This window comes from Lipophrys pholis (assembly GCF_963383615.2).
Source record: "Lipophrys pholis genome assembly, chromosome: 11".
Lineage (NCBI taxonomy): Eukaryota > Metazoa > Chordata > Actinopteri > Blenniiformes > Blenniidae > Lipophrys > Lipophrys pholis.
Window position 1 is genome coordinate 18982152 of NC_137631.1, and position 25131 is coordinate 19007282.

The window sequence follows — 25131 nt, forward strand, 5'->3', positions numbered from 1 at the left end:
TGGAACAGAAAACACAATTTCACACACACACACACACACACACACACACACACACACACACACACACACACACACACACACACACACACACACACACACACACACACACACACACACACACACACACACACACACACACACACACACACACACACACACACACACACACACACACACAGACCACAAACTGACAGTACGACTGTTTTATCACACATGGATGTCAAGAATGCCACAAGTCAATAAGAATATGCTGCTCTGAACCACATCTACAGCTTTTGAGAAAAATGTGGGCTTAACATAATCAATCAAGGTCATTTCTGTCATTTTGTAACCGTGTGTCTACATTTTACAGTAGTTTTCTTATTGCATGTTTTGCTTTGCATTAACTCATTTAAAGTGTCAATACAGCTGCTCCCATTTAGAGAGTTTTTAAGAGTCACCACAGCCAGTCACTGAAATGTGCACCATAGACTTGCCTAGTTTTTTGCAAAATGCCCTTCCTGCTGCCTCAAAACAGCTGAGAGCCACTACCATCATACAGACAGCAAACATGCCTTCTAAAGGTGAGCTATTATATTTTAAAGCTCTTCAGATAGGAGGAGTGAAAGGGGCCAAACGAAGCCTTCAGGAGACTGCTCAAAGGCTCCAGACACTGCAGCCGCTGTCATTTAACAATACAAGAATATATCAGTAATCCTACCACCCCAGCATTAACAATAGTACAGTAGGTCACAACAACATTATATAGTCAATTTAAATATTCTTTTTAACTTTCAGCTCAGTCACAAAAATATAGGTTATGAATTTAAAAAACACAGAATGCCAAAAACGAGTCACACAGTAATCATGTTTTCACACATAATGATTGAAAAGCATGAGGTTGAAAATGTGTTGAATTTAGCGCAGCTAAAGCTAGTGAAAAGGTCTTGTTGTTTAATGTGGGTGGTTGAAGTTTGAAAGCAAAATCTGAATTTTTTCAATTATGAATACTGTAAGACTTGCTGTCTTAGAATTTAGGATCCTTTCACATGATTCCTAATTTTTGGGGAGTGGACTTTCAAACACATGGAGCTTTAATTCATAAAAAAAGAACTACATTGTTTTAATTGTAAAAAACCCAACAAGTATTGAAAAGATTTTTTAGTCTGTGAAAGGAAATGTTAACGTTTCCTTACAATTACTCACGTAGATGTATCAAGAAATTGCAACAATTTCAAAAATGCATGAATGATTTAATTTTATTTTATTGAGTGTATTAATTTGATAGTGTGATCACATTTCAGATTAATCATGCATTTTCTTCTTAAAGCCTCTATAATATATCATGCAACTGGGAGCCCCAGGAGGCTGAAGCCTAACACATCTGATATTTGGGTTAATGGGTACATTCTGGACAGAGATCACGATTACTACAGACACATTCACACCTGCAGAGTATTTAGATACACTAACTCAATCAATATGCATGTTTTGGGACTGTGGAGGAAACAGCCACATATGCACAGGTAGAACATGGAAACTCCATTGATACATCAGGCCTGAAATAGAACGAAGATCGTCTCGCTTTGACACGAAAGTGCAATTTACTGTAAGTGGTCATTTTAAAGCGAGTGATGAAAAGATGGCTTCCCTAGGCTGGTGGTGACATAGAGGTTAGAGGAGTTAGCTTTTCTTTGGAGGTTCACAGGTCACAAATGGACCTCAAAAACATGTTTTTGAACTCGAAGGAGAAACCGGCTTCCCTGGAGAAATGGCACGGGGCTCATAGGGAGAGCACACAAACTGCAACATAGGAAAGCCTTATAACCTGGAATACATCATTACTGCACCACTGTGTGTCCAGGTGGCACGTATTTAACAATTAAATAAATAATATTTTTTTTAAATTCAAACCGTACAGCGCTTTAATTGCACAATTAGTTCGAAATTTTAAAAAAAGTAAACTTCACAATGGCCTTAAATTATCTGCCTTGGTGCAACATTTGTAGCGTGCATAGTGCTCTGTGATTGAAGGGGTCAAAGTGGGAAAAGCCATCAGCACAGTTGTCCTTTTATTCAAATTGAATCAACTGACAAACAACCCTGTCAGTCATTATTGCTGCTCATAAACACCACCCACATCCCTCAGTGATATGTTCTCTGTGGCAGAAATGCTGATCTTCACTTTGATAGAATCTGCTGAGGAATCACTGATTCAAATCAGTACAAACACACGCAGATATTCAGCTTCTCATCGACTGTTATTTACAGACATCTCATTTTTGAACACCGCCACCTTCCAGCCAACAACAACCCCTTTCTCTCTTTCTCTCAAGACTCAGTGATCCACAGAGCAGGATGCCCCCAACATTATAAACACAACAACCCTTGTTGTGTTGCAGCTTGGTTCATACCATGCAGCTCCAATAGTACTCACTGTGTTATCAGCTTCTCATATGCATGTCTTTGCATATCTATTCAAAACTGTGCTGCTTCAGTTGCTGAGTTGCAGCACATGTACCAAACACTGGATTAGTTTATTAGTTAAACTTATGTTCATTCATTTTCGTCTGTGTCTCAGCCATATTTTCTTCACATACAGTTGATATTTTACCAGTAAGTGTCTTAATTGAAGAAAAAAGGGGGCTGCTTGTTGAGGAAGACACCACAAGGTCTGGAGGGATTTATTGCAGAATAGATCAGAGGGACTGCAGATAACAATGGATATGGAGTAATAAATAAATCTCCTCTCTGAGAAGTAGCTGGAGGACTGACAGCAGCAGAATGGAGCATGTGCCTTTTAAACACATTGGTTGCTCAAAGAGGCATATTAGCTGTGTGCGTGAGCCCGTTCAGCTCTGCAACCAGTGAGACTCACGCATCTGTCAGTTTGCACATGATCCGACATGCTTTAGGAATGCTGTACGCATTTTCAACACTCTTAAAGCCACCACGCGCACGTATATTTACGTATATAGTGGAGAGACCTTGATCATTGCAAATTTTTAGCTCTATTAAAGAGCCAAATCCATCCACCCATGTTTATATTTCATCCTAACTAGAGGCATAAGGAGCTGGACACCATCGACTGCTCACAATTCCATCACAAATCACGGACACAGTGAGACACATAATTTATGTTCACACATTTAAGTACTATGTGTGAAGCAGAGTAGTTAAAGAAAAATATATATTTGACTGCCATAACTTTATGCTTACTATTAGGAGCAAAGATAACATTGATTTCAATTAAAATGCACTCATGATTTTTTTTTTTTGTTTGTTTAATTGTAATATTTCATCCAAAAGCTACAGACTACTCCAGGAAAATAAAGAAAAAGAAATTGTGTTCATTCATATTTCTATTCAGCAGGCAGTGAATTGGCTGTGCGCCATCAAAGTTAGCCTTTCTCAGTTAAATGTCTGGTATCAACCATTGTCCTGATGTCTTGGATCCACTTGATGGTCTTGAGATGAAACTTAACTTCTGCTGCATGTCGTGGAGACGTCGCTGTCCAAGGTCCTGAAATCTGCTTTACCCAGCATGCGTCACGTGACTTCTCCCATCTCTGCCGAGCTCAGCACCAAGCCTGCTGCTTTCTGGAGATCTCACGTGAGAAAAGGACAAATCTCAAACCTCTTTTTCTTATCATTTTATGAGACTGTTTGTTGTTGTTTTAGGGTTGTTGCTGGTTTGTTTTTTTTGCTCCCTCCTCCCCGTTTTGTTTTAGTTTTTTTTCCTTGACGGTCGGATAATGTGGATCTTCAAAGCGCTCGGAGTATGACAAAAGATTTTAGGATGCTGGACTTGTGCTCCTCGGTTTGTTCCTCTCTTTGTACTTAAATGCCAACACGGTGAATGCTTCGGACGGAGTGGACAAGCCCGCTGCTCGAGGTCCGCATTCAGAAAGTCAACATCTTCTCTTTTCATTATTTGATCTCTCTCTGGAGCGACTTGTGAAGGATGTAACGAGCGATCCACCTTGTGCAGCCCAAGTGTCCTCATCAAGATGCAGAAGGGAATACGACTTAATGACGGTCATGTCACCTACCTGGGGCTTTTGGCAAAGAAGGATGGTACAAGACGAGGGTGCTTGAGCAAGAAGAGCTCAGACAACACGAAATGGCACACAAAGTGGTTTGCTTTGTTACAGAATATGCTTTTTTATTTTGAGAATGAGTCCAGCTCTCGACCCTCGGGATTATACCTGTTGGAGGGATGCATATGCGACAGGGCGCCTTCACCGAAACCTTCACTGTCAGCCAAGGAGTGTTTGGAAAAGCAGGTAGGGAGAGCGTGCGCACACATACAAGCACACGCGCGCGCGCATGCACGCACGCATGCACAAGCGCCACTGCTTCTCTGCTTTATTGTTTTTCTCACTTCCTAAAAATACGCATAGGAGGTGCAGCACTTCGTGTCGCTTGAAATCTGCCCAGGAGCTGCAAAATGCCTCTCAAGTCTGCTTTAGCCCCCCCGCCCCCCCCCCCCCCCTCCCAAAACCCCCCCCCCAAAAAAAAAGAGTCTCTTACGCACATATTATTCTTACATCTCCTGCTCAGTGACCTCAAATGTAGTGCAGCATAATAGCACAAGGTTTCCAGATTCCTCTATTGCACGTTATGTAATCCATGCATAGCATTAATGATGAGGTAACAACGTTAAACACTTAATGATATGACAGCAGTCCTGGTAATAGGCAATGCAGTGTTTTGTTTTTGGGTTGCACCAAACCTGTGCATGATCGTTTTTGGTTTGTTTGGGGGGGTTTCTTTCTTTCTTTTTTTAAACTGGCAGGATATTGCTGAACGATACATGCAGTGCAGATGAATATCTGAGACTTATGGAAGTGATTCATTTGTGTTGTGGTTGCTCCCCTTATTTTTTTTTTTTTTGCATTTGATTTTCAGTCATTATGTTTTTGACGTTCTAGGGCGGAGAGTGTCATAGCCTGCCTAATGCTCCTTCCAATAAAACAGGAGAGATGGGGGGGGGGGGTCTTTTGGTCCTATGAATGCCATCCTGTGGTGAAAGGACAAAATTACAGCTTATGCTTGAAGAAACAACAGGGTGCCACTGATCAGTTAGCTCTAAACCAGATGACCTGAATGGAATGATTTAGTCTGGTTGCTTTGTTGGAGAATAGATTTGAATTATAGCCCACATGGTGAAGCAGTGGTCTGCAAGTAATCATGTTTGTACCAGACTCTGTTTCCCTGTTGCAGGTTTTAAATGCATACATTTTCATCCAAGATTGTTGTGAGAAACATTTACCTAATGTTGCCTTGTATCTATTGAACACATTGGAGCACAAAAGTTAACAAGCTTGTTCACACTGTTGTTGCTAATGTACAGTCAGAGGAACATAATGCCGCCGGCTCTCTTCTGCTTTCTCCAGGGTCTGTGCCTGACTCTGTAGGTAGGGCTGCAGTCCAAAGTGAGTCCAAGCTCTTCCTGTGAACAGCTGCCCTTGTGCTGACAAAGCAGAATGCAATGCACAGGCTAATGTTGTGCTTTCACAGTCGCTCTAAGACCCCCCCTCCCGCCCACCCCAAAAAATAAACACATTTTTTTTAGACATAATGTAAGCATTACTGTTGCCTTCTGTTATTTTTAATGCATTAATATGAATGCTGGCATGATGAAAACAACTAATCGTCAACCCTGCTTCCTTGAGATGAAGAGAAACAAGAAGAAAATATTCAACTTGCTCTGTTCTCTGAATTCTGTTGCCAAAGTGAACACACAAACACACAAACAGTATATGACTGACAGCAGGAGCAGCTCAGCTGAAGTGTCGCTTCTCAATATAAACAGACATTTATCTTAAGAAGGGCCAACAAAAAAAAACATCAACCTTTATTGATGTATGTTTTTTGTTTTGTTTAAACATTTCAGCAATCAACAACTATCCCTACATTATATCTGTCCTGAAATGCAAATAAGGGTTTCCAAGGCAACCCTTATTTGCATCCTAAAGAATGATGCAGTTAGAAGAGGTGGAGAAATGGAGAGAAAGGGAGCTGTGTGTCGCATCTCTTCTATTAATGTGAGCACTATTGGAGCTAAATTTGTTCCTCTGCCGTACCTTGGAGGGGTCAGAGTCCAATTATAGAAAACAGCTTGCTCACATTGGTTAACAGCAACGCTTCAACCAGCAACACGAAGAGCTCAGTGACAGCTCTGACGGATGCCTCCAAACTATACTGTAATATGTACCACTGAACTACAACACTCTAGTGAGAACTATTGGCAAGTGTGACACTGAACTAGGAAACGAAACAAGATGCAAGTAGAGTGATTATTGTTAGATTAGTTCGACATGAACATATTGAATATAAGAGTCATTATTTGATTCAGGAAAGTCCATTTGCAATAGTACCGTAACATAGATAAACATTTTATCAGTTTGTACTAATCATATTATCGATAACATTGACTTGGTGCAACAAATATTCAAAAGACATCTCAGACATTGAGCTTCCACAATAGAAGCAGTTTGCATACGTGTGAGAGCAAATATTTATATCCATTGTGAGAGGATCTATCAGTGCTATACACTTAATGCCTCCAATAGTAATGATCTTTGAGGATCCGTGACTCAGCCATACACATAAAGCAGAATGCAAATAGTGTGCTTAACACGGCCTCAAAACCAGACACTCACCGCACTCCTACAGGGATCATGAGAGAAAACTACAACAACATGCATGCCTCTCTGCCAGAAATAGATTTTCTTTGACGGTAGGATGAATACCTAATGAATGTGAAGATGGAGGAGCAGTCAGCCACAAATAATGATCTGTTGCAGGTTATAGGTGCCTGTTGAACATCTGCAGGCCAAAGATGTTTGTCTGGTCTCAGTCAACATGACCAAAAGTTGTTGCTTTCTTAGGAAAGCTCATATTTTGGGATGTTTATGTATCAAAATGAGAAATGTTTATAACAAGTGGCTGTCATTAAAAAAGGGAATTGGGGTGCAAATTTCACAAAGAATGTTCAGTATTTTCGATATGCAGTTGCTCATGGAACTGGACTGAGCACTACATCACCATGAGGCTCTTTCCACAGTTTAAAACAAACAAACCAACAAAAAACAAAAGTGCACCTCAAACATCATAGTGATACACTAAACTTTTACAAACCAGGTGAAACATAAACCATTATTACTTTATATTGGAAAAAATATATATTTGAAAAACTATTAATTCTCTTCTCACTTTGGATTGTTTTGATTGTATTGAAATAATAGATAGAGTGAAAACCCAAAGAAGTCATTACTATTGTCACACACGGATGCAATATGTTGATTTACAGTGACTGACAAAATCACGTGTATTAGTTGGCACACACAGGATCACAATTCCATGTGTGCAGGACATGTGGCTCGGGCCTCAAATTGCTCCACGGACCTCATTGAGGAGCACATGCTGTGCAAGAATACTCGCATAATTTGTGGTTATTTTTTTTAGATATTGAGAAGGACAATGGTTGTTTAAACAGTTGCTGTTGATTCTAAATGTAAAATGTGTCAGCTCAAATATTCATATTATACTATTTCATTTCATTTCTTATTCTGAACATGCTCAAATTGAAAGATCAAACTCAGCAGTGCACACCAATGACAGATGTTCCACCAATAAAACAGTGAATAAGTAAATGCAGAAAAATATAGTCAGATTGCATGTCTGAAAAGGAGCTGCTGTCAACCCGAACTCACACGCACTTGCAGTATATATCCATTGAAGAGGAACAGCAACATACGTACCAATAATAATCTTAGGTTGTTAGTTAGGTTTGAGAAAAATAGGATGGTGTGGATTTCAATGAGAAAGTTATTATGTATAGAAATCATTTAACTTAAAAAAAAGAAAAACCCACAATCTCATCCTCAAAAAGACATTGTCATTGTACATTCATCACCTTTATCTCCACCTTGTGCTTTTTATAATCACTACCGCCACCAGAATTCACAATAAGTAGGACATTTTCAAATCCTGTAAAATCAACCAATATGGTCGTCTTCCAGAAACTTAGTCTGTAATACTTTAAAGAAAATGTTAACTTTGATTGATATGCAAAGACATCATAAGGATTTATTTTGAAATGCAAGGGATTATCTAAGATTGCCCATACTAATAACCGTCAAATTCGGAATTTCACTCAATCTGATTGTAACTTTGTAACTTCTTAGTGTTATGCTAACTACTGTTATTATTCCCATAAAAAAAAAACTTTTAAAAATAAGAACTCTTTGTGCTAGATATTGCCATGAATAAATCGAAGTGTTTAATCTCTAAACAAATGGAGTATATTTGCATATCAATTCTGTATCAGTTCCACCAGCCACCACTTTCAGTGGGAAAGGAAGAATGTGAATCTTAAGATTGCCCAACACTGGAATTAAAAACAAAAAAAAAAACAGCTGTGAACAACTGTTCACAATGACTGGAGTTGCTAGGAAACAGGTATCGCGCAGTTATGTAATTGGCCGCAGCTCCAGCCTCCATTTCTTATAGCATTTCCTCCTGGGAACCAGAGACATCCCAGGAACAGAGCTGGGGGAGGCTTCCCTCACTGTGCTCCATCAACTGCACTGGTGGGCGAGCAAGATGTGGCTTCCCCAGGCTCTGTGTGGTTTTAAATCACCCTCTTGATGTCTGCAGCAGCATGGCAGTGGAACGGCACAAAAGCAAAGGCAGTGGAGAAGCCTCAGTTTTAAGCCTCTATATAAGAGATTTATCTGGAAGGTATCCAGTAATGAATGTTTCTTTCCCTGTAGAACGTATAACATGTCGGGTTAATGATAGTCCTATTGTGTCTAACTGAAACCCCCCCCACCCTCTCCCTCCCTGTGTGTTTCAGTACTATTTCACAGTCAGCTTCACCCACGAAAACCAAAAGGCACTTGAGCTACGCACAGAAGATGTAAAAGACTGCGATGAATGGGTGGCTGCAATATCACATGCCAGGTAAAAGCACGTCAGTGAAATGTACAGACGTGGCAATTAGGAGCTGAATTAGTCGCTAGAGGGTAAGTAAGCTTTGACTGATGTGCTCAGTGGATATTGCGATGGTTTCATAAAGTGGGGCTAAAAAATGAGAAGGAAAGGAAAATGCTTTGTTCACATGAAAAATCCTGACTGCTTTGATGTGAAACAAAACTGCATGCATGAGATAAAAATGAATTGTCAAAGCATTACAAAATTGTGTGTGTGTGTGTGTGTGCGTGCGTGCGTGCGTGCGTGCGTGCATGTGTGTCTTACAGTTACAGAAACTTGGCTACCGAGCACGAGGCTCTCATGCAGAAGTATCTTCATCTGCTTCAGATTGTGGAGACGGAGAAAACAGTTGCTAAGCAACTTCGACAACAGATAGAAGATGGGGAAATAGAGATTGAAAGGCTTAAGTCAGAGGTAACATTCACTGTGAATTCTTTACGCTCAAGAGGAAGGGTGTAAACAAATACAGAGACTTAGTGCGATGTGCAAATCCAGTCCATTGTAAAACAATACGATTCAAAACAGATGTCACACTTTTAGCTGAACTTACTGTTTGCAGGTGTGTCAAGGTCTTTATTCATCTTCTAGATACTGCTTTATCCAACTCAAGGTGCTGGCGTCCTCGCTGACTGTGGGTGAAGACAGGGTACACTCTGGACAGAAGACCAGTTCATTACAGAGCAAACACAGAGAGTCAGACAGTCAAACACAAACACACACATTTACACCAACGAGCAAAAGAAAATGATTCAAATGGAGCAACTGAAGGAAAATTGGATAGAATGAAGTAAAAACAAATGCATAGAAGTGTATCTTAAGATGTGATTTAAAAACATTCAGTGTTGGGGGCCAGCCTCATGTGCCGAGACAGTCCAGTGCTAAGCTGGGAAACTCATCTGGAAAAGCACCAGTCCGTTGAAAACACATTCAACTGCATGTGTTTTGGCCTGGAATTTGAAATTACTCCAAAGAAAGGTGGGGTTGTTACAGGTTATATGGATAAGATGGAGCGAACCCATGACGAGATTAAAAAAGAAACAATGTCCCAAAGAAGATGACGTGCTCTTGGCTTGCTTTCCAGTTAAAAGACGGGAAGGCAGCATTTTGGACAAATAAAGAAGACCTGTCATATATCAGCGAGGAGGCTATTGAAATAGTTCAGCCTAGATGACATAAAAGCCCGTAGGGCTCTCAGTAAGTCATCAAAAATAAATAAGGAATTAACATTTAATCTGTTAAATATTTCTCTATTTTACAATCACTGTCCATGAACACATTAAGCTTTGTGATCGTAGGTTTAACTAGCTAAGAACTAAAGTCAATAGGATGGGGACATCAGGCAGTACCTGTGCATCAGCACTTTAAATGAGCTTTATTCTATACAATCGTCGTTCAACTGAAAGATATGGGAGTCCAGAGCTAATAATAGCTAAAAAAAAGATGGGCTACAACCTCGTTAAACAGATAAAAAGATACCACTCAATCATTCACTCAGCCACATCTAAAGACAATTTAGAGTCAGTAATTGTTGAATCTTGTTTTTAGACTGTGGGTGGATGCTGTAACACCCCATAAAGATCCTGTGCATGACCACGGAACAGGCATGAAATCCCTTGCATTAAAAAGTGCATTGTGGACCACTGACATATATTCACTCCTCTCTTATGATTTTAAATCTTTTTGAAAATACTTAGTATAGACAGACCAAAGTGTGAAATATCCCCACTATCTCCTCTTGCAAATCGCTTGTTGTCTGAAAGAATTTAAAAGCACAAATAATAGCATAAAACCATGCACATATTTTTGTAAGATCAGATACAGACTGTAATTGAGGACATGAGACTATCTGCTTTGGCTATTTTAGATACACGTCTTCTTTGGATATCCCTTCATTCTACTGCCTGCTATTAAAATATCCAGGAATCTGTCATCTGTGACTGGACAACAGTCGCTGAGGATTACACAATTTTCCATGTATAGGCAAATGTGTGGCAGCCGCACACAGTATCAGTCAGACCTGCTGTAAATAGACTCGTTGGCACAATAACATTATATTACGACTGTTTCTTACGCAGCACTCTCATTCCTTTCCAAAATTTGTCAGCGTCCCGTTCTCGCCTCAACCTGCCAACACGACAAACAACAGCTGAACCAGTGGGAAAATGAGGGATTATGCTGATTATTGTTGTTTGTCTCTCATGTAGAAACTAGAGTGAACGGACAGAAATGGAAGCGCACAGAGAGAGAGAGTCGTGTTGAGGCCAACCGCTCTCCACTTTGCATCTCTTCTCAGAAACAATGCGTCCCGTAGGGCCGTGTTCCCTGCTGTATTCTTCAGATCAAATAGTCCTTTACTTTAATGTGCAAATGTGATGTTTGAAATTAAATTATGCTGTGAATATGCATGAACGCTGCTTTATATTGCATCTCTTCCATGAATTGCAACGACAATTACCTCCCGCCCTGTCACCAGAGTAAGTGGAGACGCTTACTGTAGCTTCAAACAGTTCAAGAAAACTCCAGTTTGGGTTTTTCTCCCTCGTAGCTTATTTGTCTCCAGCCAACCAACATGTAGGGCTTCAGTCAGCAGATCAGTGATAATTATGTTGAATGTAGATAAATACTGATAAATGTTATGCAGAGTTACCAGCCAAGTGAACACAGCGTGTTCAGTCAGGCCGGTGTTTCAGAACTGACAGGTTTGTCCTGCCGACTCAGTCACTTTGTTAACATGATGCCACAGTAAGGTAAGCGAGACGGAGAGAAGTGTGCAAGTGGGAATGATTGGTCTTTCTCGTGGCTGCTTCCCCCTGACAGATCGCCGGGCTGCTCAAAGACAATGAGAAGATCCATGCCAGCCCTGCAGCCGCCCCTACTGACGACGACTCTGAAATCAAGAAGATCAAAAAGGTAAAGCGTGCCTTCTGAACTTGTGTGTTCACGTACAGCCTGCGTACAAATGTTGACATGCCGCACATTCTGCTGCAGGTCCAGAGCTTCCTGCGGGGCTGGATTTGCCGGAGGAAGTGGAAGACCATCATCCAGGATTACATTCGCTCGCCTCACGCAGAAAGCATGAGGAAGAGAAACCAGGTTGTGTTCAGCATGGTGGATTCAGAGGCAGAGTATGTCCAGCAGCTTCACATCCTGGTGAACAACTTCCTGAGGCCTTTGCGCATGGCCGCCAGCTCCAAAAAACCACCCATCACCCATGATGATGTGAGCAGCATCTTCCTCAACAGGTCAGTCCATCTTGTGCCACAAATCTGTGTTCTTGTTGTAAATCACGTTGTTGGAAAATTCAACTGTGACCAGAAGTTGTATTTACTACGATTTCTTCTGGGGATTGTTGTAGAAATCCTCAGAGGATTTCACTGTGATCCCCAGCATAAAATGTCCTTTAATTATTCAGACCGCTGCAATGCTCGCTGTTATATCGGCAAACAGATTAGAGGTGAATATCTACCACAACGAGCCTTCACAACTAATAAAATTAAAACTGAAACTGAAAAAGGTATTACACACACCAAACTTTTCATGTTACATTTGTTTGTGTTTACTGTTCACCTGTTATGTAATGTCTTGACATCAAACACACATTTGGTGCTGTGGTGATAGGAGACAATAGCCTCTTTGATTCGGTGGCCTCATGTAGTTTTTGATTAGTCTCTGACAAAAAGTCCTTTCAAGTTTGTTGTCTTCCTATCCCAAGTTGGGCACCTCGCTCTGGTCATATGTTGAGGTGCCCTTGGTTCAAAAGTTGCACCCTGTGGTGTGTGAGCACCTTGAAAGGCAGCTGTCAGCGTTGATGTGGAGTGCATGCCTGTTTGTGTAAATTAGTGTGGATGACCATTTGAAAGTGCATGGAAATTAAATATTTATTCCTGTTTTAGTTGGTTTGTGTTTATTTATTTAGTTAAATTAAGCAGAAATGTTGCTGTCCTCGTGAATATACTTATCTCAAAATCTTTGTTCTTTTTTTTTCCTAGTGAAACTATCATGTTCCTGCATCAGATATTTTACCAGGGTCTAAAAGCCAGAATAGCAAGCTGGCCAACATTAGTACTGGGTAAGGATGGTCTTTTCCACTGTCATTGTTTTATATTGTGCCCATTCTGAACTCTATCCAAAGGTAAGAGTGATTTAAGCCCTTGTTATTCTTGTCTCGCTGCAGCTGACCTCTTCGATATCTTACTGCCCATGCTGAACATCTACCAGGAGTTTGTGAGGAACCACCAGTACAGTTTGCAGATCCTGGCTCACTGCAAGCAGAATCGAGACTTTGACAAGCTACTGAAACAGTATGAGGCCAAGCCTGACTGTGAGGAGAGGACTTTGGAGACCTTCCTCACCTACCCCATGTTCCAGGTGAGTGCATTCCTTTTAGCAGTTTTAGCAGGAATCTTAACAGATACAATAGAATCTTAACAAACTAAACCAAAAATAAAATCACTACTCTTTTCTGTACATTTGATTCTCTGCGTGGATAATCCTGTTTACACAAAAACAGGAATTGAGTTTTTCTTAAACTTTTTCTCATTATATATTTGGACTTTCAGAATACAAACACATTTTCCAGAGCCATTCTAATGTTTTTCGACTAACTCTATAGCCTAAAATAAGACTGTAAACAGGTCTTAAAAAAAAAAAAAAAAAAAAATTCATTACAATTTAAAAACAGAAAAACTCTAATTCAAACAACCATTTAGATACTTTGCTTTGGCGCTTAAGTTCTTTGGTTCCTGTTTCATCCCTTAAGATATGTCTCAAACCGGACTTTCCCATTTGTGTCACTCTGAACTCAATTGTTGTACTTTGGAAAAGTATCTGGGAATATAAAGTCTTTGTTATGGTGTTGTTGTTAATTTTAAAAAGATTTTATGTAATTTAATTTAACTTTAGTCAATGATATGTTTTAATAATGTTCCCTGGCCACTGTGGATCAGTAAGATCTTGGATTCACTGATCTGAATTGTAGCATCAACAACAGCAGGCCTTTGTTTTCTTTTGTTCACAACACCCTTGCTATGTTTTTCATGTCTCTAAAAAAGTGGCTGTTTTCAGAGCTCGGGCTATAATAATGGATCTTTTTTTGGCAAGCTACGCAGTTTCCCAACAGTCCACTCTGCTGGGGCCTTCTGCTGGCTGTGCTGTGTTGATAATAAATTTTGCTGATGAGCGTAGATTTTGCTCTCCGCTGATCTACTTCTCATTAGGCTGACACGTGTATATTTTTGTGTTAGTATGTTTCTTTTGTTGTCCGTGGCTGCTTGTTGGATTTTCTACATGAGTGTGACTCAACCTCCGCTTTCTGGTCTGTCTCTCTAGATTCCTCGCTACATTCTGACTCTCCACGAGCTTCTGGCCCACACCCCCCATGAGCATATAGAGAGAAACAGTCTGGACTATGCCAAATCCAAGCTGGAGGAGCTTTCCAGGTAGACATATAGGCCTTCATATCAGTATCTCAAAGCATGGAAACATTTAGGGGAGATTTCAGTTAACATGTAACCTGAATGACAATAAATCAAGGAATTCTTCAAAGAACTTTTTTGTTATTATTATTATTGTTTTAGTTTATCTGTGCAAAGGCCAGATGAGAGTGATGAAATGCCCTTGTGTTTCAGAATAATGCACGATGAAGTCAGTGAGACCGAGAACATCAGAAAGAACTTGGCTATCGAGCGCATGATTGTGGAAGGATGTGAGATCCTACTTGACACCAGCCAGACATTCGTAAGACAAGGTAACCCTCCCTCTCAGGCACCTGTGAAACTTCCTCATCTCACTGCATCAAAGGTCGGAGTTAGATGGTTTAACCCACTCGTTCCCAACCTCTGTTTGCCTGGAGCTCATCAGACTGTCTCACAGAAAACCTATAACCCCCCCCCCCCCCCCCCCCCCCCCCCCCCCACACACACACACACACACACACACACACACACACACACACACACACACACACACACACACACACACACACATTATAACAAATCTACAAATGCAAAAAAAAAAATAAAAAAATTGGTCAAGGTAGTCTTATTATGGTTTTCTTTTTGTCCTGTGTTTCTTTGTAACATTTGCAAATCTCATTCTCTTAAGCCCCGAGTTAGTAACAGGTTGAGAACCATTAGGTTGACCTAGTTTCAGTGTGTTTAACACTTAGAGGAAAGAGAACAGCTTCACTTCTCGGCACTGAACACTAAAACCTGGAGAAAAACAGACAACCATACCACATGATCAATGGGCAAGAGAAAAGTTTTTTTTTAACACTTGGAAACCGAGCCTAATGTTCAGGTTTCTACTCGAGAAGTAGCAACCCAAACTGTGTCATTACATGCATATTGGTTGGCTTTAGAGATACCTCAGGGGCATGTTAAAGTGGTTTCTATGATACACTCTTATTTATGTATACTTTTGTTCATATAGAGCCCATCACAAACAAAATCATCCCATGGCACAAACAGTTTAAAATAAAATAGTGAAGAAAAAAATAAAACTAACTCACATGACTGAATCTCAGTGACGATAGAGAGGAGAGACTCGGACCTGCAGAACGTTTACCTCAAGAGCAACGGTTAAATGATTAATGAATTTAAAAAGTAAGTGAAAAATAATCAACACATTATGGACTGATATAAACACTAGAAAATATACGTCAACTATACTATTCTGCAGCCGGAGATGTTTGCAGGAAGGGGCAGAGAGGACAGAGAGCATATACGCTGCAGGAGAGACACAGACAAATTATGGATTATTGATTAAAATAGAAAAAAAGAGCAATTACTGTACATACTTGTCCTTGTTGTGCCCTGTCTTTGATAAAACCATCATATTCACAAACACTGGAAAACATGTTACAATAAGAAATATTAGATCCAACATGGCTCTGAAATTAAGACACAGATGGGGATTCACACAAACATTGCTTCAGTATTGCTTCATGTCTAAATGGCAAAAAAAATAAATTGCATTTCCTCCCTCTCTCTATCTCTCTCTTTCTCTCTCTCTCTCTCTCTGGGGAACAAAATCTGCCCATCATGAGAGCCTTTAATTTCCAAGTGTAATTAGACTGTTCTGAGGCATGCTGGTGATGAATCTGGGACTGTAAATGTCAAATGTCCCCTCCAAGCCTTGATGGATGAGTGCAGGGAAAACAGAAATGGTAGATTGTTTAATGCTTTGTATCTCATGTGACTGATCATGTATTTATGCATAGAAGACGAGTGGGAAACAAGTGATTTGATTTCTTTAGTATCAACATTTATTCCTTGCACTTCCTTGCCTTTTTCCATTTATACATGTATCTAGTCTCTCTCTCTGCCTCCCTCCCTCCTCGTTCTATTTGCACACACTCTTTTATTCTTTCTTGCAGGGTCTCTAATCCAGGTGCCGATGAGCGAGAAGGGCAAGATCACCCGTGGGCGACTGGGCTCTCTGTCTCTAAAGAAGGAGGGGGAGAGGCAGTGCTTTCTCTTCTCCAAGCATTTAATCATCTGCACCAGGGGTTCTGGGGGGAAGCTTCATCTCACCAAGGTGGGCCTGAGCTGCTGAGCAGGCAGAGGAGCTGCTCCTCTTTTCCAACATCTCACAGAACCCTGAACATCACAACTAATTTTAACTCATTAACAGCGGAGAATTCCAGGGTTAAAGATGTCTTGGCTTTTACAGTGACTTTGACACCTGCTGAAACCACGTGTGCACACACACACACACACACACACAGACACACACACACGCACGCACGCACACCCACACACACACACATACGCACGCACGCACGCACGCACACACACACACACACACTCACGTTATGCTGATGTCATGAGCAGTCTGCTAAGGGACTGACAGATATTCTAAAAGCTGACAATTCTTTACTCTTCAATGATACGGTGGTAAGGGGTCAGCAAATGAACTGTGAACTTTGTGGTGTTTCGCAATAGTGAGTTGTGCAATGCTGCATTATGTGGAGTCACATGACGCTATTATAAATAAACATCATGTGTATTGTATGCTGTTTGCAGAATGGCGTGGTCTCACTTATAGACTGCACTCTTATGGAGGACCCCGAGGGGACAGATGATGAATGTGAGTGTTTAAGTTATGTCCCAGCTAACAGAAGTATGCATGATATGTACCATATATGATGTTTTCTATAATGTATCATTACTACAGTCTGCAATAAATGTATGCATTATGCATCATTAATATTGGAAATAATTATTCAAAAAGCATGCCGCAAAGCATACAGTGTGTGATTCTATAACATTAAAAGACCAACTTGTGCCGGTGTTTTTAATAATGATGGTCAAGTTGTTCTATTTGACAAATCAGCATTTTTCTGTCTGTACTGTGTATCTGGTTACACTGACCACTTGTTTTCACTTTTACCTTGAAGCTAAATCAGACAAGAGTGGCCAGGACATGGAGCACCTGGACTTCAAGATTGTTGTGGAGCCAAAGGACAGCCAGTCATTCACAGTCATCCTGGTGGCCTCCTCCAGGCAGGAGAAGTCTGCCTGGACCAGTGACATCAGCCAGGCACGTCAGCACGCATCAACCTCTCAGGCCGTCCGACAAGAACCTGAACATGTCGGCCCGAAAGCATTGTGGATCACTAACATTTCTTCTGTCCTCTCTTTTTACTTCAACTGCTTATTCCCTGCAGTGCATAGACAACATCCGCTGCAATGGCTTGATGATGAACGCTTTTGAAGACAACTCCAAAGTCACAGTGCCGCAGATGATCAAGTAAGCTATTCCTCTGTGCAGCTGCTGCCGTTTGTCAGCCACTTTTTTTTTTTTCCTGATGTTTATCTGGTTTTGTTTTTGTTTTTCTTTTACAGGTCAGATTCAAGTCTGTACTGCGATGATGTGGATATTCGTTTCAGTAAGATGATGAACTCATGCAAAGTGCTGCAGATCCGCTACGCCAGTGTTGAGCGACTGCTGGAGAGACTGACTGATCTGCGTTTTCTCTCAATCGACTTCCTCAACACCTTCCTGCACTCGTATCGCGTTTTCACCACCGCTGATGTGGTGCTAGATAAACTCATCACCATCTACAAGAAGCCCATCAGTGCCATCCCTGCCCGGTGAGTCACTTTATGGCCGGGCAGACGTGAATGTTGCAAAGTTGTTGACAGCAGATCTAATGGACAACAAAATCGTATTGGAAGTGTCTGGAATCCCCCCAGGCCTCGCCATCCTGCATAAAGAAAAGGCTGATTTATTAAGATGTGAAGGTTTCTCATCCTCTAATTGATTGAGACACAGAAACACGTGGATGTCGTTTAAACTATTACGCTGTCCTGCAAAAAGAATTGTGAAAGTTACTGAAAATGTGTTGATTGATTATGGTTACTAGTTACTGATATAGAAGTTGTGGATTTACGAGCTAGTAGCTAAAATAAATAAATAAATAAATAATAATAATAATAATAATAATAATAATAATAATAATAATAATAATAATAATAATAATAATAATAATAATAATAATAATTGATCTGAGAATTTCTTCCTGTGAGGCGAGAGCGCTGACCACCACAACCATGCAGTCTGAGCATTTTCATATCTGAAACCTGTGCTGTTTGTAAAGTTTATTATGCAAAATGCAAATTTTGTGAATTTGAATTATGGCCCAAGAAACCTTCATGGAGTTATGTGCACAGTACAAATGTGCATTTTCAAATAATTATTGACTAATTTCAGCCTTTCTCCTGCAAGTGTTTCAACTTTATGAAAATATAGAAGAATAAATTGAAAGTGCAGTTGTTGTCTTGTGAGGATTAAAGCTCAAATGTGATTTTGAATCAGAAGATGGACACAAGGGCAGTTGAAAATATGAATCAATGTGATCTGAATGTTTGTTCCATGTCTCATATGTATGAATGAATTAGCATCTAAATACTGTTTGTGATGCTGGAACATTTAAGTCCATTGATCTTTTGAGCTTTGTTTGTTTATTTTGGGAGTTTGTTTTGTTGGTTATTGTGAGCACAGAGGAGCTGCGGATGAAGCAATGCAAGAGGACACAATGTTTCTGCATCGATATGTGTGTGCTGTATGTGTGTTGTACGTGTGTGTGTGTGTGTGTGTGTGTGTGTGTGTGTGTGTGTGTGTGTGTGTGTGTGTGTGTGTGTGTGTGTGTGTGTGTGTGTGTGTGTGTATTGATGCGTTAATTGGGTCCAGTCCCTCCTGTTTTTTCAGGAATGTCACAACTGGGCTCTGCTGCTCTATGGCAACCTACCTCAGTTGCTGCAGGACCCCGCCCTCCCCTTTGCTATCTCCCCTTGTCTGCAAAAGATCCATAGTGAGAAATATTGGCAAAGTGTTGCACTGGGCCTGACTCGCCACACCGTATGCCTAAAAGCGAGGGCCCCACGGTGGGCTGCAGATCAGGGGGAGCTCTCCGCATCCACACCCTGCAGTACGCTCTCCCGTGACGCTTGTCATGTCACTGTGAGACACCTACACTTTGGCTGCTTGTGTCAGCAGTGGCTATGCGCACTATCACTCGCTGTGCTATTTATGGGAACCCGTGAGGTCGCCAGGAGGGTGGCAGGGAGTGGAAGAGGTTTTCTGAAACTCCGCAGCCTGTATCCTGCTCTAAAATGTCGAGAAATGGCTGAAAAGAAACTGCTGGTTGCTGAATTGACTTGGGTTGCATAAATCATTGAATATGTGTTGTTGTCTGTCTAACTATGGTCTTAAAACATGGATCACACAGGACATGTTCTAATCCGAATGCATTTATCTCCTCTTAATGCAGGTCCTTGGAGTTATTCTTTGCCAGCAGTCAAAACAGTAAACTCCTTTATGGAGAGCCTCCGAGCTCCCCCAGGGCCAGCAGGAAGTTCTCCTCCCCTCCTCCTCTCGCTATTGCCAAGAACTCATCCCCCAACCGCCGACGCAAGCTCTCCCTCAACATCCCCATCATCACTGGGGGCAAAGCTCTTGACCTGGCTGCCCTCAGCTGCTCCTCAAATGGCTATGCAAGCATGTACTCCTCCATGTCCCCATTCAGCAAGACCACCTTGGACATCAACAAACTCTACGTGTCCAGCCCCATTGCCAGCAAAATCTCTGACGAGGGCGAGGACAAAAAGGACAAGGTGGAGGATGCCTCAGTGGGCAAGCAAGGTCAGTCAGCTGCAGCCAATCTGAGCAAAGTTTTTCGACCTCATTTCAATTTAATGACCCATCCCCCCCCCCCCAATCATCTTGTGTTCGACACAGACCTCTCGGTTCGTGAGGAAAGTGACAACGATCAAAACCAGAGTGATGATGGAGATGCAGAGGCATCTCCCACCAAGTCTCCAACGACACCAAAAAACATAAAATGCAAAAATTCTTCAGGTATGACAGATCAAATGGGATTATATTCAAGTTTAACCTGAACACCGCTTCCCACCACAATGATATTTTGATCAAAGAAAGAGAGGAAATAATGGAACTATACTCAGCATGTAGATCATAATCTTGTATTTATAGGTGGTAAATTGTCTTTTATAGAAAAGAAAATATTGGGCCTAAGAGCATCAGTTGATCGATGCTTCTGGACATGTGGGGAAAGCCGAAGCCTGGCTTGAGTGGGTGTTAGGGAAACTTGTGTCATAGCAACTACATTGAGAGCGTGTTTTCCCTGCCGCCCCCAGTAATGAGGCGGTTTCACTGGAGCCCAGATTATCCATGTCTTCTAAATCTTCTGACAAAACTGACACAAGAGATTAAAAGCAAAGCCTGTGCTAGAAGATGTAATTTAAGTATAATTGTGGAGACGCGTTGGATTCAGAGCTGTTCACGATCCATCTATGTTGACCAGATTTAAACGCGGCAGAGTGCAGAGAATCTGTTGATTCCTCTGTTATGCTGATATTTGGTGGCTATATTTAGCTGCAACCATCTTGAATATCAAAGCCTCTTACAGAAGAAAGTCTGGGGGGGAAACTGATGTGTTGTCCTGCAGTGCTCCCTAGTGGACACTTGTGCAAGGAGAATATGCATCACTGCAGTCTAAAAAACCCCCCAAAAAACAAAACCTTACTTCAATGATTTTTACTTCCAATTTTAATCAATTACCTTGCTTTATCTGCTCTGAGGTTAGGTTTTGCACATGTTAAAATAACAATTAGACAATTTCTATATTCCAGAGCAGACCTGGTAAATTGCCCTTTGCTTTAATTTTCTGGAGGATGCTTTTGGCTGCAAATCATTAATTGTAACAAATATCTGGCCATTTTCAGAGTTTTCTCTCTTTTCATACAACAATGGCATGGTGATGTCCTCATGCCGAGAGCTGGACAGCAACCGCAGTGCTCTGTCTGCTGCCTCCGCCTTCGCTATCGCCACAGCAGGAGCCAATGAGGGCACTCCCACCAAGGAAAAATATCGCCGGATGTCACTTGCCAGCACAGGTATTCACACCAATCCTGGGCTGATCCAAAGTTTTTTAAAAGGTTTACAAAGAGTTCAACTGAGGGTTTCACACAAAAGTGATAGAAATGAAAGGTGCTTTTCAGAGTACCGAGTTGGAAATACCCTTTTTCAGTGATTCACTTATTGCATTTATTTCATCATCTTGCTTGTGTTTATTGTTTCTCTTTGAGAAGAGGATGCAAAGGGCTTCTTCTGTCAACAACAATATTAAGTTGGAAAAAAGTCCCTTTGGTGACAGTGGTTTCTTCACTGTCTGTTTCTTCAGTATAATTCAACGTAATCCTAAAGGAACTTCAGTGTTGCAAAACAAAAACACTTTTTATTTTAGCATTACCACGTTGAACTTTTTGTTGGACCAAGCAACTGCAGACGGCCTTCTCCTTCTGTAAGAGGGTGGGAGCGAGCTGGGGGGGGGGGGGGGGGGGTTGTTTTTTTCCTTTATGGAAGCCTCTCTGTTGTATTTAGAAGTAATGTCAATATTTTATTATGATTCAGCAGCTAAGAAATCAAACTGCACTGACTAGTCATGTCAATGGCTCCTGTTAACTGTTATTCTTTAATGTGCCTCATTTGGTGTTTTTGCAGGTTTTCCAACAGATCAAAGAAATGGTGATAAAGAGTTTGTGATCAGACGGGCAGCAACCAATAGAGTCCTTAATGTGCTGAGGCACTGGGTGTCCAAACACTCTCCGGTAAAATATAAATCATAATCCAACCTGAATGTTGCTTTCATATGCTTTGATTTGATGCTTTTATATTTCTATTTTATAATCTGTAAGCATGTTACTTTTTTTTTTTTAATTGAGTATGTCTGTCATAAGTAAACCACATTATCTACAAAAGTGTAAATGTGAGACCAATAAATTACATTACATCTCTGCAGTATTCCCATTTCCAATGCAATCCTCGGCCACTACAACATTGGATAGCTGTCGAGCTTCAATAAAGTGGATTTTAAAGATTGATTTCAGCCTTTAATATTCAAAATATGTTTAGAGAACTGACTGAGATTTGTTTGTGCCTCTCTAGGACTTTGAAAGCAACAATGAGCTAAAGACAAAAGTAATTGCTTTTCTGGAGGAGGTGATGCACGACCCGGAGCTGTTGACGCAGGAAAGAAAAGCAGCAGCTAATATCATCAGGTAATTTGTGATTCCAGGATTGAAACTTATAGAAGTGATTGTTTGGGCTGAGTCTTTTCCAGAGACTGACCTTCTCCTCTCACCTGTCAGGACTTTAACTCAGGAAGATCATGGTGACAATCAAATCACGCTGGAGGACGTGACACAACTGGTGGGTGAAGGTTTGATTGTTTGATTTGAAATGTTTGTTTCAGACCTCGTAAGTGGAGGATATTCAATAGTTTGCCTAGTTAAGGGCAGTAAATTGATCACATTGTGGAACTGATATATATTGCAGGTTTTGTAACTTTCAACGACATCTAGTGGTGAAGCTGTATATTGCCTTCTGTGTGCATTCCTCATTGATTCTGTAGTTTTGTGTCTCCCAGGTAGGACAAGGGAGGGCTGAGACCTTCGAGAGCCACTCTGCACTGGAAATTGCCGAGCAGCTCACGCTGCTCGACCACCTGGTGTTCAAGGTCATCCCATACGAGTGAGCGCCGCCACTCCTCATCTGACAGACACGTCCAAGAAGCGCACAGACGATGGGCTCATTGTTTTCTTTCTTCTGCTCACTTCGTAGGGAATTCTTCGGTCAAGGCTGGATGAAGAATGACAAGAATGAAAAGACACCGTACATCATGAGAACAACAAAACACTTCAATGATGTATGTCACACTGAAGGAGTGCCAACGCAACCCCGGCCTTAACTATAATTATTCAGCGTTACTTTAAACATAAACTACTTATCGTCTGTTTTTCTTCCGTCAGATAAGCAACCTGATTGCTACAGAGATCCTGCGCTGTGAGGACGTGGTCACTAGAGTATCAGTCATAGAGAAATGGGTGGCCGTCGCCGACATCTGTCGCTGTCTACACAACTACAATGCAGTGCTGGAGATCACCTCCTCGCTGAACCGCAGCTCTGTTTTCCGTCTCAAGAAGACCTGGCTGAAGGTTTCAAAGCAGGTATCTCTCCATCTATTGTATATTGCAGTCACCACCTTGAGTTCATTGTGTTGCCATTAAAGGCTTATAAAAAATTTTAAAAAACGTTTTCATTGCCCTCCTTTTTTTTTTCTAGACAAAAGCATTGATTGACAAACTGCAGAAGCTGGTGTCATCAGAAGGGAGGTTTAAAAACCTGAGGGAGGCTCTGAAGAAGTAAGTTCATTCAAGGACTGACTGGATCAGTTAAACACAAATACAATACGACTGCATAACAAGTGTTTTTTTCTTCTTCTATCCAGCTGTGATCCTCCCTGCGTGCCCTATCTGGGAATGTACCTCACTGACCTCGCTTTCATCGAGGAGGGAACGCCAAACTACACCGAAGACAACTTGGTCAACTTCTCCAAGATGAGGATGGTGAGACGTTGTTTGGTGGCTTTTCAAACTAGAGTCCTACTTTTAAAAATCACATTTACAAGATAATTTCATGTCGCCTGTTTCTTTTAGATTTCTCATATCATCCGAGAAATCAGGCAGTTTCAACAAACAGCATACAAGATTGATCTGCAACCAAAGGTAACTAATCCTGTGCATTCCCAGGAAGTCTCTTTCTGTTTTCTCCGTCTGAAGGGATTCTGTCTTTTCCAACCTGTGTATCTGTAAATCTAATTCAGTCCAGCCACAACAAAACCCACAACACAACAACAAATGCCACAACACAATGGCAAAAGTCAGTTGCATGAGCATTGTAGCTTCTTGCTGTTGCATTGTGACATTGGCCCTACCTGGCAACCACAGTAAACACTATTTCTTTTTCATAATTTTTGATGTGTTAGAGTTGGCAGCTCTGCTTTATTTAGATTCTGAAATACACTCATTTAATGTATTTTGCCCAGTCTGCAGGTAAAGTACATTTAACCTTTGTGAAATTGATGTAAAGATTATCCCCCACTGTGATGAAAATACATCAGCCGAAGAGGGAGTGCAGAGAGGGCTGCAACAGTATGCACAGTATTTAAAAGAAAAAAAAGATTTATTTCAATGATGGTGAGCTGTTCTGAACTTGTCTTTTTCCATCATTTTTCAGTCAGCCCAGTATCTACTGGACATGAGCTCTGTTCTGGACGAAGAAAGCATGTACGAAGCCTCACTCAGAATTGAGCCTAAAGTGCCCAACTGATAGGGAAGGTGGTCCTCCACGTTAATTTCTCTGTTGATATTACACACATCAGTTAGCACACAGATCATCATTTGTATAGTTGTACATGTTTTAAGATATTTGCTCTTCTGTACAGTAGGTGTTTAAAGTTGTTTGATCACACAAAACATTTTAGTGTATATTTTCTGTTTGTTGCCATTGCCTAGAGGACACCTGCTTCGACTATTTTATTTATAATAATAATAATAATAATAATAATAATAATAATAATAATAATAATAATAATAATAATAATAATAATAATAATAATAATAATAATAATAATAGAGGTCACTTTAGTCGCATGCAGCTGTGTCTTTTTAGTGACCAATGACATTATTTTGACATCATGTCATATGTGTCAAATTTGCACTTTCTGAGCACTCGTGCTGCTGGCCGCTGTTCTCTTGGTGACTGGGGGTTTTTTTGCAACCAATG

General features: G+C 40.9%; 1 protein-coding gene across 2 annotated transcripts; it reads left to right on the top strand.

The window, feature by feature from the left end:
* Window positions 1-3530: 3530 nt before the first annotated feature.
* Window positions 3531-24675, top strand: LOC308116254 (ras-specific guanine nucleotide-releasing factor 1; the record flags this gene model as incomplete). Of its 2 annotated transcripts, none has more annotated exons than XM_080474328.1 (27): window positions 3531-4265; window positions 8846-8952; window positions 9249-9396; window positions 11800-11892; window positions 11971-12224; window positions 12972-13051; window positions 13157-13350; window positions 14311-14420; window positions 14610-14728; window positions 16358-16518; window positions 17007-17070; window positions 17381-17523; window positions 17651-17733; window positions 17829-18077; window positions 19757-20127; window positions 20224-20343; window positions 21231-21401; window positions 22009-22115; window positions 22453-22565; window positions 22656-22720; window positions 22938-23037; window positions 23128-23212; window positions 23316-23513; window positions 23629-23708; window positions 23795-23912; window positions 24003-24071; window positions 24583-24675. In XM_080474328.1, exons 1-27 carry the CDS (start codon window positions 3990-3992, stop codon window positions 24673-24675), a joined length of 3771 nt encoding a protein of 1256 aa, XP_080330454.1. In that variant the 5' UTR covers window positions 3531-3989. The 2 variants fall into 2 exon arrangements, with proteins under 2 accessions (XP_080330454.1, XP_080330455.1); XM_080474329.1 differs by having other exon boundaries at window positions 17390-17523.
* Between the last annotated feature and the right edge of the window lie 456 nt (window positions 24676-25131).